This window comes from Folsomia candida, unplaced genomic scaffold (genome assembly GCF_002217175.1).
Source record: "Folsomia candida strain VU population unplaced genomic scaffold, ASM221717v1 Fcan01_Sc004, whole genome shotgun sequence".
NCBI lineage: Eukaryota > Metazoa > Arthropoda > Collembola > Entomobryomorpha > Isotomidae > Folsomia > Folsomia candida.
This window is the reverse complement of record NW_019091196.1, coordinates 2,045,930-2,061,990: the sequence shown is the minus strand read 5'-3', so window position 1 is coordinate 2,061,990 and position 16,061 is coordinate 2,045,930. Positions and strand designations below refer to the sequence as shown.

Genomic DNA, 16,061 nt, shown 5'->3' with positions numbered 1-16,061 from the left:
AGGAAGGGTTGAAGACCTCCATCGCAGTAACGGTGGCAATGTAATGAACATGAAGTATGTACATGTATGATTTGCATTACAAATTGGTGCATCGTTATTTTGCAGAAAAATGGTTCATTATTGTGCATTTTCCGGGTGTCAAAATGTGCGTGAGGACAAAAATATTAAATTTTTCACGTTCCCTTCAGATATTAATAGGTAACGTCATCTATAATTGGTGCTGCAAATTGATGTGCTATTTCTAAATTTCTGTATTACGAACTTTAGATGTTTATTATGGTGCACAATCCTTGGTTTGGATCATTCGCCACCAAGTATCACAAGCATTCAGAAAAACAAGCAAATTTGTGTCAACCACTTCTAGTCCTCCGACATTCTTCCAACTGGAAAACTAGCGCCAACCGCTGTTCCAATTAAAATTACAATTAATGCGCCTAGGCCTGCCTTGTCAAATAGTAGCATTGGAAATTTACAAAATCAATCGACTTCTACAACCGTAGTAGGTAAATATCTCACCCCTGCCAAATTATATTATTTATGTTTGTGTAAATTTAATTGCAACTTCTCTTCCCTAGAATATTCAAATTCTCTGCTGGACAAAATTAAGCTACGGGATATGGAAATCGCAAAGCTTAAGCATCAGATTACGAAGCTCACGACCGAAAATAAGAGACTGACCACTAAATTTATGAAAATTAAGACTACCATAACACCTGTGATGATTTCTAGTCATTTTGCAAAGTCACCAAGTATGGCGGCCTTCATGCTGATGCAGTTCAATCGATATGATAACCTTCATAGCAACGCCCATTACTCTCCTCTTGAGCAGACAATTTGCATTTCGATCCTACACTCATGCAAACAAAACGGATACAGGTAGATTTGCTTAATCTTACTCGCCATTTAATTTTACTCGCCAAGGGACAGAACTTTTGTGCTTATTTGTTTTCCCATTTAATCTTTTAGAACACTGCAAAATCTTGGATTGAAGTTGGCGGACTTGAGCACAATTCGACGGTGGCTCAAAAAAATTTTATCCAAAATTGAGTGTCAAACTTGCCTATCCATGCTTGAGTTCAGAAGCCAAAGAGAAACTCCAAAGCTTGCCGAGGACGAAACTCTTTTACTGCACAGATCATTTAGTGATGACATCCTTGAAAACGAGGACAATCTATGTTATGCCCATCTTTTAAAACCAGAAATGAAAGAGATGTTCCATGCGCTCAACAGAAGATTTGGGGACAACTTGTGCTCATCATTAAATTTAGGCACCAACGTAATGCGTAACCTGGTGAGAAAGTTGAAGGAACTTCCGATCGTGTCAGATTTTTTCAACGCCGATGGAAATTCACAATGTCAAGGATACCACAGACAAATGTTGGAGTTATTCCTACGGGCTGGAATTTACCGGTACTTTGAGCAGAAATCCGACGAGTTGAGAAGCTACCAGGCAAAATCAGATGGCAAGGTCGATTCTGCCGTGTGAATGCAGTACTGAAAGCTGGGTAAATTATTTTACACAATATATATTTACCTTATAGCTATATTTTCTACTTAACTATTTGTACTCCTGTGGAGGACTTTTTTCTGCTACGGTCTCCCTTGAACATTTGTATTTTTAACTTGGTAATTTTGAATTTTAGGAAGTCCTGCTGGTCTATGCAAAAGATGAGAAACGTGTCGGCAAAGGATCGTCAACTGGTGATACCATTGCGACATTAGATTTTAACGACTCTGTGCATGAAAACATGTTCTGGGCCTGTTCAGTTTCCGGGCTAGTGAACCTGAGAGAATACGTTGCCATTCTTAGCTCTTATTGTTCTAAAAAAATAATCGAATGACAATTGTGAAAAGGTAAAATTGATTAATACCGATTTGCTATATTTATGTATTATATGTACTGCTCGCGCCCACACTATTTACAAAGTTACTATGCATTTAGAATTGAAGGAGAAACAGATCCTTCGGTGGTGCTCCCTTGACTTCACCAAGGTGTTGCTGACAATGAAGATTTCCTTGTCGCTGCAAGACAGGATCGCTATGAACGGAACATGACGCAACATTTACGTCAGCAGCAGGACGAAGCCTACTTACAAAGTTTAAAAGCTGATCAGGAAAAGGAGAAACGAAAGAAGGAGGAATTAAAGAAATTACAGGAAGAAGAAATGGAAAAACAACGAAAAATCGACGAAGAAATTCAACATATTGAGGTGTGTGTGTATTGTAAGTATTATTAATAAGTAGTTAGTTCTGGAATAACAAATATCCTATGTCTAATCCGTTTAATATGTCGTACAAAAATTAAACCTTTTGTTTTCTTTCTACAGGATATTAAACGGCAGAAAAAGGAAGCTGGTGAAGCACTGAAGATGGAACTCCCAGTCGATCATCCCGACACTATCCGTACCATAATTAAGCTTCCAACTGGTACAAGACTGGAACGACGTTTTCTTTAAACAGATTCACTATCGGTAATTAATTATTATTTATTTCTACTTCTTCTCTTCATGAAAATAATATTAATGGATTTATTTGTTTTTGCTTTATATAGCATCTCTACCAGTTTGTCTTTAGTCATGCCGAAGCACCCAACAATTTTGATATCGCCACAAACTTCCCCAAGCGCAGTCTTCCTTGCAAGACGACGTCCAAAGGCAATCCAACTCCTCCGACCTTCATGGACGTTGGATTAGGCAAAAATGAAATGTTGTTTGTATATGATTTAGAATCATAGTTTATTAGTTTTAATCATCGTAATGGCTTAATCGTCACCTCAATCCCTGATATCTCAATTAATTATTCTAGCAATTCATTTTATAGTCATTTTAATTTCGGTTTGGTGCGTAATTTTATTGCTCGTAAATCAATCCCAATTTTTATCAAAGAGAATATTTATTAGATATTCCCTTCGTGTCGTCGTATGTTATTAGTAAGATCAAATCTTGAAACGTATCGACGTCATCACATTGTATTGTATCCAGCATGTTGTTTTTAGAATTAAACTATTTATTTAATTTTTAAAGGTCCTCCAAGATTCGAACAATTGCATAATTTATTTTACTGCATGAGAAAGTTTGTCAACAAGTCTCATATTTACCAAATTCTCATGTTGCCCTGAAAGTGGGCTGTAACTTTCGGGCAGTTTTGCCCGAAAGTGCAGCCCCTTTTTTAACATGGCAAGAATACAACTGCCTGTTCCATGTAGACTGGGGCAGGGAAGAGAGATAGAGAGCCCCAGTCTACATAGAGTGCTGCTGCAACACAATCTCTCATCTATGGCCCGGTTTAGGGTCTGAATAAGGTGAAGGTCGTCTGACGAGTCTGGCTCATTGCTCCCTCAGTAGAACTAGTTACTCTCGAATGACACGCTGGAAAAAAAGTGGTGACAATGAAGACGCAAAGTAAGGACAAGTATGCAAAACTGGGGTCACTTTAGATGCACTATAAATATGCAAATTTCCATTACTTATACGACCTCTAAGCACTTTACGTAAACATTTCTCACTTTTCCATTGACAGAGTCTCTCACCGTCACTTCATGTCAAGCCACACTTAAAATTTTAAAAATATGATATTTTCATCCTATTTCTGAATTTTTATAAACCCAAAAAAAGATAATTTTTTGAAAATTAAAAGTGAAAAATGATTTTTTTTTATTTTCAGGGATGCAATTCTGAACAAAAAATGGGTTTATTTTTTGAAATCGGGTTAAAATTCGAAAATTTACAGTGTTTTTAAAAATGCGAGTTTTGGCTGAAATTTTTTTGAAAATTCCGCCAAGGGCGTAAACACACCCATTCCGAAAAACGAAAAAATACGGGTCCACTTATTTTTGAACGTGAACAATTTGAAATTAGTCCGGTGGATATCGGCGATAACCACCTCACACCGTCGCATTGTTAGTAAGAACTACTCCATCAGAAAAGCAGAAACTTCTACTCCGGAAACAATAACAGTGTTTTGGTTGGATATTTTGCTTTCGAATGATGTAATAACATTTTATTTTCACGTGTAAAAATTATACAAAGCGTGAGATAACCACGCATCTTATCCGTTAATGGCGGATTTAAAGTTTTTTTTAAATTTATCATAATTTAGAAGGATATTTTTATACATTTTGATAATTATATTCTTATATATCACGAATTTAAGAAACTCAAAATAGTTATGCACAAAATTTCATAGATAGGCTTCTTTATAAAAAGTTGTATATAAAACTTTATATAAATTTCACAATTTGTTTCATTTCATAATTTCATAATTTTTTATCGTTTGATAATTTCAAAATTTTAAATTCACGAATATTATTCACACAACAAACAATGTCAGACATTGATAATTTTGCAGTTTAGGAAATCCGCAAGAAACGAAGCATCGTGATTTAAGCTGAATTTCCTCCTCCGAAAATCATAAATTTTTATCATAAATTTTTTCACAATAAATTTGCTTTCTCCCGTCGCCTGGTGCCCCCACTACTCGTGTCAAACATCGATATGGAACCCTCCCTTATTTTTACTTCGACTTTGCCTTTGTTGTTTCCCCTGATTTCGCTTCATTGAAAATGCTTTCGCTCCAGGAGCATCGTCATTGCCGTGAAGAAGCTGATCCTCCGTGTCGGAAAATTTAGGGGGCGGTTGCGCCGTCGTGGTGAAAGAAGTCTCCTCCGTGTGCGAGGAGTACCCAGAACTGGACCGGACGCGCGGGATGATTTGTCCGCCGCCCCCACTATTTGAAGATCCCGAGGTGGACTTGTTACTACTTTTGTGGCGTTGGTGGGGGCGCCCCGCGCAGTAAGAGGCGCGACCTCTTTTGCCCGAGGTGCGACCCGTGGTGGGCGAAGATTCCTCGTCCAGGGAGGAAGAAGAAGACTCCATTTCTTCCGAAGTGGGGATGTGATCTGTGAGGGAGAGAAATACATTTTTAAGTTTAAAGCTATGCGTGCAGGGAGTATTTACAATGGAGGTCTCCCAGCGTATGATCTCAGATTTTGAGAAAATTAGTGTCCATTGATTACAAATTTAATTAGGATGTAATTAGCTAAAGACACGATCTCCCAAGGGCACGTTTGCCACAGATATGTGCATCCGAAGAGGAGAAAACACCCAGTAAATTTGGAAAGTCTAAAATTCTTCGACTTCATAACGCGTTTTCTCCTCTTTGGATGTAAATATCTTAGCCGAACGTGACGCTTGGGGGATCGTGTAACTTCATACTTATTAAATTTGTGATCGAGGGACAATAGTTTGGCCAAACTCTGGGAGTATACACACGCTGGGAGGCGTCCACTGCTAATGCAAATTCGAACAAAAAGTTTTACTGTAGTTTCTTTTTTAGTATTCAAGTATTTAAAAAAAACTATTAATTATGTTGTTAAGTATATCTGTGGTGCCACGTCGACCGCTTTGGATCATCCATAAAAAGGTCTAACACATAGCGCGTCACAAAAAGAAATTCAAACTTTGCCAGAATTTAGAAAATATTAATAGAAAATTATTTTCCCCACAAAATTTTTCGATATCTGACCTCTGTGTCCTGTTTTTAAGGGGTGAAACTCATTAATTTGAAATACGTTTGTTTGTCTGCGTGCACGATAAGTTGATAGTGATTTTAGTCGAATTTAGTGAGAGATCGTGTTTAATGGCCTGGGAATTGAAAGTTGACAATGTGTACAATATTTCTGACAATTTCTTAAAATTTTAACAGCACAAACAATGCAGAAAAGTAGGGATTTCGGTGGAACTAGATTTCGGGCTGGCGGAGGAAACAAGGCGATTCGGTTGGGAGCGCGGAGGGCTACACTAAATATATTTAACACCACTTTATTTTTATTTTGGCGTAAAAATTATACAATTTCCCAAATTCCGAAGACGAAATTGTATAAGTTGTACGTCAAAACAAAAATAAAGTGGTGTTAAATAATATTTAGTGTAGCCCTCCGCGCTTCCAACCGAATCGCCTTATTTCCTCCGCCAGCCCGAAATCTAGTTCCACCGAAATCCCTACTTTTCTGCATTGTTTGTGCTGTTAAAATTTTAAGAAATTGTCAGAAATATTGTACACATTGTCAACTTTCAATTCCCAGGCCATTAAACACGATCTCTCACTAAATTCGACTAAAATCACTATCAACTTATCGTGCACGCAGACAAACAAACGTATTTCAAATTAATGAGTTTCACCCCTTAAAAACAGGACACAGAGGTCAGATATCGAAAAATTTTGTGGGGAAAATAATTTTCTATTAATATTTTCTAAATTCTGGCAAAGTTTGAATTTCTTTTTGTGACGCGCTATGTGTTAGACCTTTTTATGGATGATCCAAAGCGGTCGACGTAGCACCACAGATAAACTTAACAACAGTACCAAATGGTAAATAAGTTGTTGTTTTTTCGTAAATATTAATTGCATACATATTTCTCCAATGGTAAATACAAACATAGATATTCGCCCTTTTTCATTATTTGTCAAAGTCAAAGTGGTTTGTGGGTTGTTAGATTCACCCACAAACTACCATGTGAAGCAATCCTCTTCGTCGTCCTGAAGAAGACCCTTTGAGGTCGAAACGTTGACAAAAAGGCCTAATCCGGACCCCTTCAAGTCTACAAGTGAGCCCTTATCCTTTCACTTTTCCTAATATATCCTCACCGCACAATTTACATATTATATGGATTTTATAATATCCGAGAATCTATTCTAAGCAAACGTTGTGCATATTTTTCTTGATCGGGTTAAAATTTGATAAATACAATGAAAGTTTTCAAAAATCCCGATTGTGGCTGAAAATTTATTAAAAAATTACTCCATACATATGGGAAAAAATCGCATTCAAATATACATATGTTGGCTTATTTCTGCGAGTGAACAATTTTAAATTAGTCCGGTGAAAATCGGAGGTAACCACCTCACACTGCTGCATTGTAAAATGTTACGAAGAAATTGCAGTTTATTCCTAAAATTGAAAGTTTCGCAAGTTAAAATTTGTGAAGAACTCAGAAATAAAATTTTGTAGCACAGATTTCAGTGGAAGTCAGTTTTTATGTTATTTTCCACAACAAATTTTAAAATTCCGCATAGTCGTTTTTATCTAGTGTGTAGGGGCGCCTACCGGCGCCCCTCGAAAATCTGGCGCCCCAGGCGGTTGCCTAGCTCGCCTATACCCAAAACGGGGCCTGCTCATTTCAAATATTCGAACGCTGTAATTAAGAATGGTTATCAATTTGTCTGCAATTGCAATTGCAACACCCCGAAAGAAATCGTAGACCTGTTTTACATTTGAAGTCAGACGTTAATTTGTTACCTTGTCTACTTCGGCGTCTAAATGTGCCAACTTGTTGTTCGTGACATTGTTGTTGTTGCAGAATGATTTGTCGCTGTTGTTGTGCAACGTAGTCGTTGTGGTGGTGGTGCTGGGAGGAGGAGAATTGGTTGTGGGGGTGGTGGTATTTTGGCGAAATTTCGCCATCATTTGCGCCGGTGGGGTCGTACTCGAGTGGGGGCATGTGCAGGGCCAGGATTTTAGTCACTCCCGCGTCCTCCTCGTCCCCACCAACTTTGCTTAAGCGACCAGACTTCAGGTATTCGGTGTCCTGTGGAAAATACCAATTTTGTTTATTTAATGAGTCAAATTTCCGTGCATAAAAAATCGAAATTTTGTAAATAAGGAAGAAATTCGGTTTGATTTTTGCGTGGATTCGAAATTCTACATTATTTCCGGAAAACGGGGGAATAAACTAATAATTTACAGTTTATCATGAATGAGTGATTTAGTGTAAAAAAAATACTAATTGCTAATCTCCGGCTAAATATTATTAATTGTAGTGTTTAATTAATTTTGAGTCTGAAGTAAAGAAGTAAATTCAAGACAATTGATAACGTGGAAATAAATCTTATCTAACAATGGAAACTTCCGAGGTGCCGGTTGAATCCAGGGTTCCCACCTATACCAAAATGACCACAACATGCGATTTATGACGTAAAGTGAAGGAATTTACGTGCAAAAATCACTTTTCGTCAAGTTGTGACGATATTTGTGACGAGCGTGTGAGCACGGAGAGCATAGAGTTTCGTCGTGAGACATTCGGCGGAGATGCTGGCTGAACACATGATCGTGTTTACAAATATTTCATTTTTATTGCAAATATTTGCAAACCACAATTTTCATTTAATTTTTAAAATTCTTATTCGTAATGGCAAACTTAATTATAATTTTTGAGAGTGTTGAAATTGGCAAAAGGTAAAGTTGGAATCAACGGTAGACCAACAAATAAATCGTCCTAAATTTAAACATTGCAAAAAGAGTGTTTTCATGTATGGAATAAATTGTCAAATTCTGGGACTGCTTTTGAAACGATAAGCACATTAAATATGTAGATGGTTACTTAATTAAATACATATAAAGGTGTACATAAAGATACATTTTAAAATGTTCACGAATTGTTATTCTCATCAACATGAAAGTGCGAAATGGATTTATTGATTTCCAATGTAAAGTTTCATCAAATGTGCAATTGTCATCTATTTAACTTGCAACTCTGTTTCGACCACTTTTTTGTTGAATACCACCACCACCCACTAACTAATGACGACACTAATTGACGTCCACACGATTTTGTTCACAGTTATGAATAATTTGAGAATTAAAATTATATTAATTGAGAATTTGAATTATGCGAGAACTCTTTGCAGTCTCCGAGTCGCACGGTTCGCCGCTTGAACCCACTCTCAACCGTGGTCACACGCTCGTCACAAATATCGTCATAAATTGACGAAAAGTGATTTTTGCACGTAGATTCCTTCACTTTACGTCATAAATCGCATATTGTGCTCATATTGGTATAGGTGGGAACCCTGGATTCAACCGGCACCTCGGAGGTTTCCCTTGTAAGGCCAAAGGAAAGTTTGAAAAATCTGAAATCCAAAGCGTTTTTCTAATGGATTATTTTTTTCTAGATTTTAACAGGTTTTAAACAATTTGGTTAAAAACTGCAAAATCTGCTTGCAATACTATGTTTATAAATTATTATAAAAGTTCAAATTCGTCGTCAAACAATTTTTCTGTTCTGGAATTTACCAAGTTGAAAATTCGTATGCAAGTTTTTAATACTTATAATTTTGAATTTGCTTATTAAGTAACCAAAATATTCATGCAAATTAAGTTGGACGTCAATACATATCTTTCGAACTTTTTTAACGCAGGACTCAATTAGTCAATGAGTAATACTCATTGCCAAAATCGTCAAAAATCAACACATTTTAAATCGCTTCTCCGCTCTGGGAATTTATTTATAATTCTGGACGACAAATTTTTAGTCGGTGAATTGATTAGTGGAATAGCGCTTAGTTTTTTAATCCAGTTTTGATGAGTTCCAATTTTTCTGAAGGCTTCTGAACCTTGAGATCTTCTCCGCCAAAAAGTGTCAAAATCGGAAAGTGTATATTTTTAAAAAAATGACAAAGACCTGCTCTACAAATTTATCATGCAGAATTTTTTAATAAATTCCCAGATAATGATTAAAAATGTGCTGATTTTGACGATTTTTGTGATAAGTCATCCGAGTCCTATATTTTGCGCTAATATTTTGCGTGCAATAATTTTGGAATGAAAATCAAATATATTCACTCACTCTGAGAGAAAGCGTGGCCATGAAATTTTGCGAGTGGACGGCGTGGTAAGGCCCGGAGTAGACGTTTCCCACGTTGTAGAGCGTGTCCCCCGTGTGGAAACCCCCACTGCCGCCCAACCCTTTCGTGAGCAGGGGACGTGTAGGGGGGTTCTCGGGAAGTTGGAAGGTCGCATACGGACACACGTCGTCTCCATAGTCTGAAAATTTTGTGGGAAAAATGGTTAAATTTGCAATTAAAGTTGTAATTTCTCAATAGACACAATTCCAGGTTTGTTTTATATATCACAAAATTTTGGAAAATAATCATGTAATATTTTCCTTGATATTTCTGAAACTAAAGAAATACCAAATATGCTGAGAAATATTGTGAAAAGCTGCAAATTTAATTTTGCCCTGTTATTAGATTTATGTATTAACATGTTGGAAATTTCATTACATAACACGAGCTCTGTTTCAAATTCATATCTTGCAACGTCAATTCGCGACGCAAAATTCTAAATAATTAAATTCCCCAAAATGTCTCTCAACTTCATAATATTTGTAAATTTCTCAACAGCCACACTTCAAGGTTGCTCTTCTTAAAACAAAGCACGAATTGCTCGAAAATTTAGCAGAATAATTGTGCAATATTTTTCCTTATATTTCGCAAATGTCAATATTGCAAAAAACTGCAATTTTTTCCCCTCTTATTAGATTTTTTAGCATGCCTGAAATTTCATTATGTAACAAGCCCCCTTCATTTTAAATTAAATTCACGATGCAAAATTCTTATAAATTAAATTTCCAAAATTTGCCAAATATCTCTCTTCATCTTTGCCACGTTTCTTCACATGTGCTACTAAAATTTATGGCAAAATTCTGCCTTAGTTCATCATTCCCATCCTGATAACTGTACATCTAACAAGTAACAAATCTCCATTTATTTGCCGTCTATCTTGTTGCAGGAGGAAGTGTGTCGTCGTGTTTGACTTTACGTCGGGCTAAAATGCTCAGGGTACTGGCAGGGCTAAACTAATAATGACATTTCATTCCATTCCATTACTTTATTATCAGATTACGCCCTTCTCGCACCCAGCCGAACGTGAGGGCGACATGGCGGAGGTGAAATTGTAATCGGATTGTTACCATCATCACGTCCGAAACATGGCTACTTTCGCACTCTGCTCACATAAATAAGGAGCACAACCTTGCTCCCACTTTCGCCATGAGTTTGCTTTCACTTTCGATCTCGGTGAGCAGAACGGGACGATTTTACTGTATCATGTCTGCTCTGTTGTCATCCTGTACTTTAATGCGTACACTTTAATTTTAAGGTGAGGAATGCACCGGATTTTCAGGAAATTTTCACAATCCATGGTTTAAAAAAATTAGTTTGACTGTGTGTGAGCTGGCTGTGATTTCTTAGGTTTTTTGCTGTAGATTTTTAACGACTTAATTTTGAATTTTGCAAAAATAGTGACTTATAAATTTTATATAAGGTGATGATATAATGGAAATTTTCAGTATGAGAATTATAAGAAATGTTGTCCTAATAAAATCACGTCATGTTTGCTGGGCGTGGGTGGGTAAAAATTTATTTTTGGTGCAAAATTTTTGTGGAAGCGTTATTCAAAATATTTTGTCAAAATTAGTCCGACGCAGAGTTTTGGATATTATGAATAGCAATTATTACAAAAAGAAGTAAATATTTTATTAATTGGTCGATATTCTGCATTTTTGCCTAAATTCGAAGGTTAAAATTTTGATTTTTTTCTTCTACAAGAAAATAAGTATAAACTAGATAAAAATGGCAATTAAAGACTAAATATTTGTCATAGAAGAAAAAATCAAAATCCTAACCTTCTAACTTCAAATCCTATATTTAGAATTTTGTAAAAAAAAATAATTTAGATAACAAACTTTAAATGACATTTCTGCATATTTAAAGAATTGAAAAATATGCTTAATTTTAATTCCTTGACCATAGTTGAGGAAATATTAAGTAATACAAGAAATGCTGTTGCCCTTAATAAAACAAATAAATCACGCCATGCGTCATGTTCATATAATTTCATGAAAATACATGACCTTCGCTCTACTTTCTCTCACAATGGCCTATTTACACATCAACGTTTGTGGCTTTCTTTACCTCTCCGTGATTGTGAACTATGTATGATTCGGTTAAAGTAAAATTTGGCACTGGTTTCGCTAAGTTCATATTTCGACGACTCCACAATTTATGTTGTGGTGTGCTAAATTTGGTGAAATTTTAAGCTGGAAAGAGGAGGAATAATGGCTGTTTTTGAAGTGAAAGTGAGTAAAGTGCGGTTGTAATCGCGTTAATAATTCTGCGATGAGAATTAGATGAACTTCTAGGTGTAATGTAGAGTTTCTCAACGGGTTAGGGTTTGGGACTATATCGGTTTCGGATTCGGATAGGGTTTTCTCTATCCGACCGTTATCGGGTTCGGATACGGATTTACCTTCGGATAATCCGAAAACCCGATAGCAAATTGACTAATACGATTTAATTGTCAATAACTTTGATAGGCATTACGAGTTGTTTGACATAATTGATGTCATTCAATTAACGGAACATTCATAAAATATGCAACCAAATTTAAACTATTTCTGGGTCGGGCTACATGTACATACACATTAGGGGATAGGAATTTTAACATAGTTGAAATTAGCGACATAGTCCCATTCTTTCTTCGTTTCTTGAGCCACATATTTTATGAGGGTTCCACAAATATTACAACAATAATATGTACATATAATAATATCCATAACTGATTAATATTAGTGGAAGAACGAAATATATACGCAGTAGAAGGCTGGTTTCTTTTTGACAAAAGATAGAAGTTATGAAATTGAAGCTCAGAGTTGTGATTTGTTATTAACAGTTGGAATAATAATTAGGAAAAAATTAATCCACACATGGGCTTATGAAGGTATTTTATACTTATCGGGTTCTGGTTCGGATTCGGATCGTTCCCCAAACATATTATCGGATTATCGGATTCGGATCGTTCCCCAAACATATTATCGGATTATCGGATTCGGATCGTTCCCCAAACATATTATCGGATTCGGATCGTTCCCCAAACATATTATCGGATTCGGATCGTTCCCCAAACATATTATCGGATTCGGGTAGAAGGTATCGGGTTCGGATGAAGGATTTCGTACCCGTTGAGAAACACTAGTGTAATGAAAAGGAGGATGGGCTGCGTTGTAAATAAACCATTGTAAAACGGACGTAACAAAGGGCAAAAACCGTGCTTTTTTACTTCATGTTTCTCTCTTCTTTGTTGTGGAATTAGTTTAAGAATGCGTATCTGCGTAAATGTGCAGTTGCAAGGGGTATGTCCAATTATTCTACATAAATCAATAGGGCCAAACTTTGTAACCTGTATTAAAACCGTCAAATTGGGCATATCGGATTTAAATATGAATGCAAAGTAAATTTAAAGGTTTATTGAAAGCGGAACTCATAGTTTGCACGTTTCAAAAAATTGGATAGAGAAATTTTGAATTTGAGGGGAAATTTTATAATAATATTTAGGAGAACAGGGAACCATAAAAAATATTTGTCATAGGATTTATTTCAATCTCGGGATAATTGTGTCACTTTGGTCCCGATAATTAATTATTTGAGTTATCAAAATACTATAAACTGGAAAAGGTGTAGCATGTATGTACTATGTGGGGTGACCAGACTACTCATTAATAGGTGTAGCATAATTTTGTTCCATATGAAAAGTTAAGGATTAAAAGTTCGACAAGCGAAGATAAAGGTTTAGTTCTTGCATGATATTTTTCGTAAATTAAAAATTTTCAATAGTTTCAAAATTATATTTTCAAGTTTTCCTTATATTTTACTTTACCTCCTGCAAGGTCCTTTCCTTTGGTGGCGTATTGTGCCGTCAGATCGGGCGGGTACTGGCCTTGGGATCCCTTGACGAGCGTGTAATGCTGATGCGGAGTGGCTGCATCGTACATGATCCCACCCTGACTGTGATCGTAACCTTGACCTTGACCTCCTCCACGGTCAAGATAGGACGTCCCATCCCCAGATCCAGCATAATTGTGGTCCCCAATCACCGTTTTGGGGTGCGGAATGCCCAAAATTCCTGGAATTTTGAAATAAAATAGACAATTGATTTTATCATTAAGAAATAATATCACATAATAAAAATATGAAACACCTGTTATAAAATTTTAAAAAATATGGACATTCTAAGTTAATTAATATATTTAATAGCCTTTTTCACGTTCTAACGATTTTCATGTATGAGAACTTCAAATTTGCGTAATTTTTAGTAGGATCAGTAATAAAATTAGAGAACGCTTTGCCAGTTTTTACGATGTGTACGAATTTACGAACTTCTTTTCGCAATTTTGAGAGTTCTTGTAACTCATCTTCATTTAATAAATTTGTATCATAACATTTCCCACAGTTGACAAACGACGTTTAACTCATACACATTTTAAATATACAATTTTCTGCGGAAATTCGTATTAATGAAAGTTTGAATCTTTCACTAACTTTACACTTTTGGAAGGCTGCAATATTTCTTTCAACCATTCAATTCCGAATATTTTTGCGAGCATTGTTCTTGTTGCAAATGTAAATTTTATGATTTAAAAAAAATATATTTCTGCATACTCTTCAAATCTCATCAGCTGAACCTGCTTCTGCAAAAAGTAAGTAAGTAATAGTTCCATTTTCGAATTAGGGGTGCTCCTATCCAGTTTTTTAGATACATACATACAACCTGAAATTGGCCACATTTTTGCCAATTTTGGCAAGATGTAAGTTTTCACGTAAACTCTGTCAATTTTGTTATTTATTTTTATGGGCTGTAATAAACTTACGTTTTCTCCGGATGTAGCAGAAGAATGAGATGACGGCGGTGACCATGGCGAGTGCGAGGACGGAGGGGAACACGATCAGGAGCGACGTGCTCAGCGTGGACGCCTCGTTTTCTCCCAGAGCACTCTCGCCATCACGACTTTCTCCAATACTTTCTCCCGAGGATTTTCCACCACCTGCAGATCCAAGCCCACGCCATAAAATAGTGAAAATTAACGTATTTTTACATTTGTTCGGACATTCATATTTTATTTCAATATTGCTAAAAACAATTAGGGAACGACACGGTACCCAAAATCGAGTCGATTGTTACCGGGTGGTTATGATAATTAATTACGAAGGATATATCATCAACTAGGAGAAATTTATTCGGCTAGTGGGAAGGTCAGATTTATAGTTACAATTCGGTATAAAATTGCCACCAATCGTAGCACGTCGTTATGTATCTACCGAGTAAGTAATTTACGAAATTTAATGGTTTACAAAGATACGAGTGAAACATTGTGTCCGATAAACTTCAATGCCGAAATCTTTTTGATTAGAAAATTTAATTGGGTGTTTTATTTGTTAGATAAGGTTTGCGTTCAATTCAGTTTGATTTGAATGAGATTAAAAGTTTAATTTAAAACTTTAAGTTCTTTTTAAATTTTACCCAAGAGGTTCACCACTTGGCTATCAAACTTCACATATTTGTCTAGTATTTTATTTTACAAATATGCGTATTATTTTGATACTGCGTTTCTAAGAGTGTAGATAAATTGCGGGCGAAGGTTAATTAGTGGACTTTGCTACCACTCTGGAATCAATTATTTACCGGGGAGGATAAACTCGAATTTCGTGGATAATTATTATGGTTACCCTTCCGTAGTAAATCGTTACCAAGTCGGAAATTTGCTTCTTGTTACATTCATTACTTAACTTCGTAAAATGCAATATTATTTTGCCGTTACCGTGACTGGTGGTGGCCAGTGGGGGAAGTGATCCGGTGAGAAATTCGTATTTAGCCAACGTGTCGCCGGCATGGTTTCCGCCCGTGACGCGGATGTCGTACCGCGTGTTGGCGTGCAGTCCCGTCAGCGTGTACGACTTGGCAGAACCCTGGCAAAAAAATTATTGTCTGATAAATACATTGTTGGCCAAAATATAGTTAGCTAAAATTGTTTGTTCCTGATTATCCATAGTTCAGAACATCTCGGAAGGTAATTCATAAATCGCAGTTTTTCGCACTGGAAAAATATGTGATTTGATTGATGTAGATGCCAAATCGCGAATTTAAATCTAGGGTTTCCTTGTGAAGTAATGCGAATTTTTTAAATTGTAAATTGGCGTTAAGCAAGTGAATTTGCAAATAATTTCGGAATAAGATGCAACAATGGTCGAACTCTACTTTATGCATGGAATCATTTCGTAAAATTGATTTCAAAAATTTCCCATGCAAATATTCATGGTAAAAGTGTAAAGTGCAAAATATACATCTTTATATGTACATACATACTTGTTGTAAATAATATTTAGCAATATTTGTTGCACAAATTATTTTAAAGACAAGATTGCGTATACCTATATTTATATGTTAATGA

General features: G+C 36.1%; 1 protein-coding gene across 1 annotated transcript in view; it reads right to left on the bottom strand.

The window, feature by feature from the left end:
- Nucleotides 1-3,971: 3,971 nt before the first annotated feature.
- LOC110848288 (Down syndrome cell adhesion molecule-like protein Dscam2) overlaps nucleotides 3,972-16,061 on the bottom strand; it is an 86,572-nt gene continuing 74,482 nt past the window's right edge. Inside the window, exons 26-31 of the mRNA XM_035850954.1 lie at nucleotides 15,432-15,579; nucleotides 14,484-14,657; nucleotides 13,493-13,738; nucleotides 9,624-9,820; nucleotides 7,298-7,586; nucleotides 3,972-4,897 (exon numbers count right to left, since the gene is read on the bottom strand). Of these exons, the coding sequence (XP_035706847.1) occupies nucleotides 4,482-4,897; nucleotides 7,298-7,586; nucleotides 9,624-9,820; nucleotides 13,493-13,738; nucleotides 14,484-14,657; nucleotides 15,432-15,579 (1,470 nt within the window). The 3' untranslated portion in view covers nucleotides 3,972-4,481. The remainder of the gene's footprint in view (nucleotides 4,898-7,297; nucleotides 7,587-9,623; nucleotides 9,821-13,492; nucleotides 13,739-14,483; nucleotides 14,658-15,431; nucleotides 15,580-16,061) is intronic.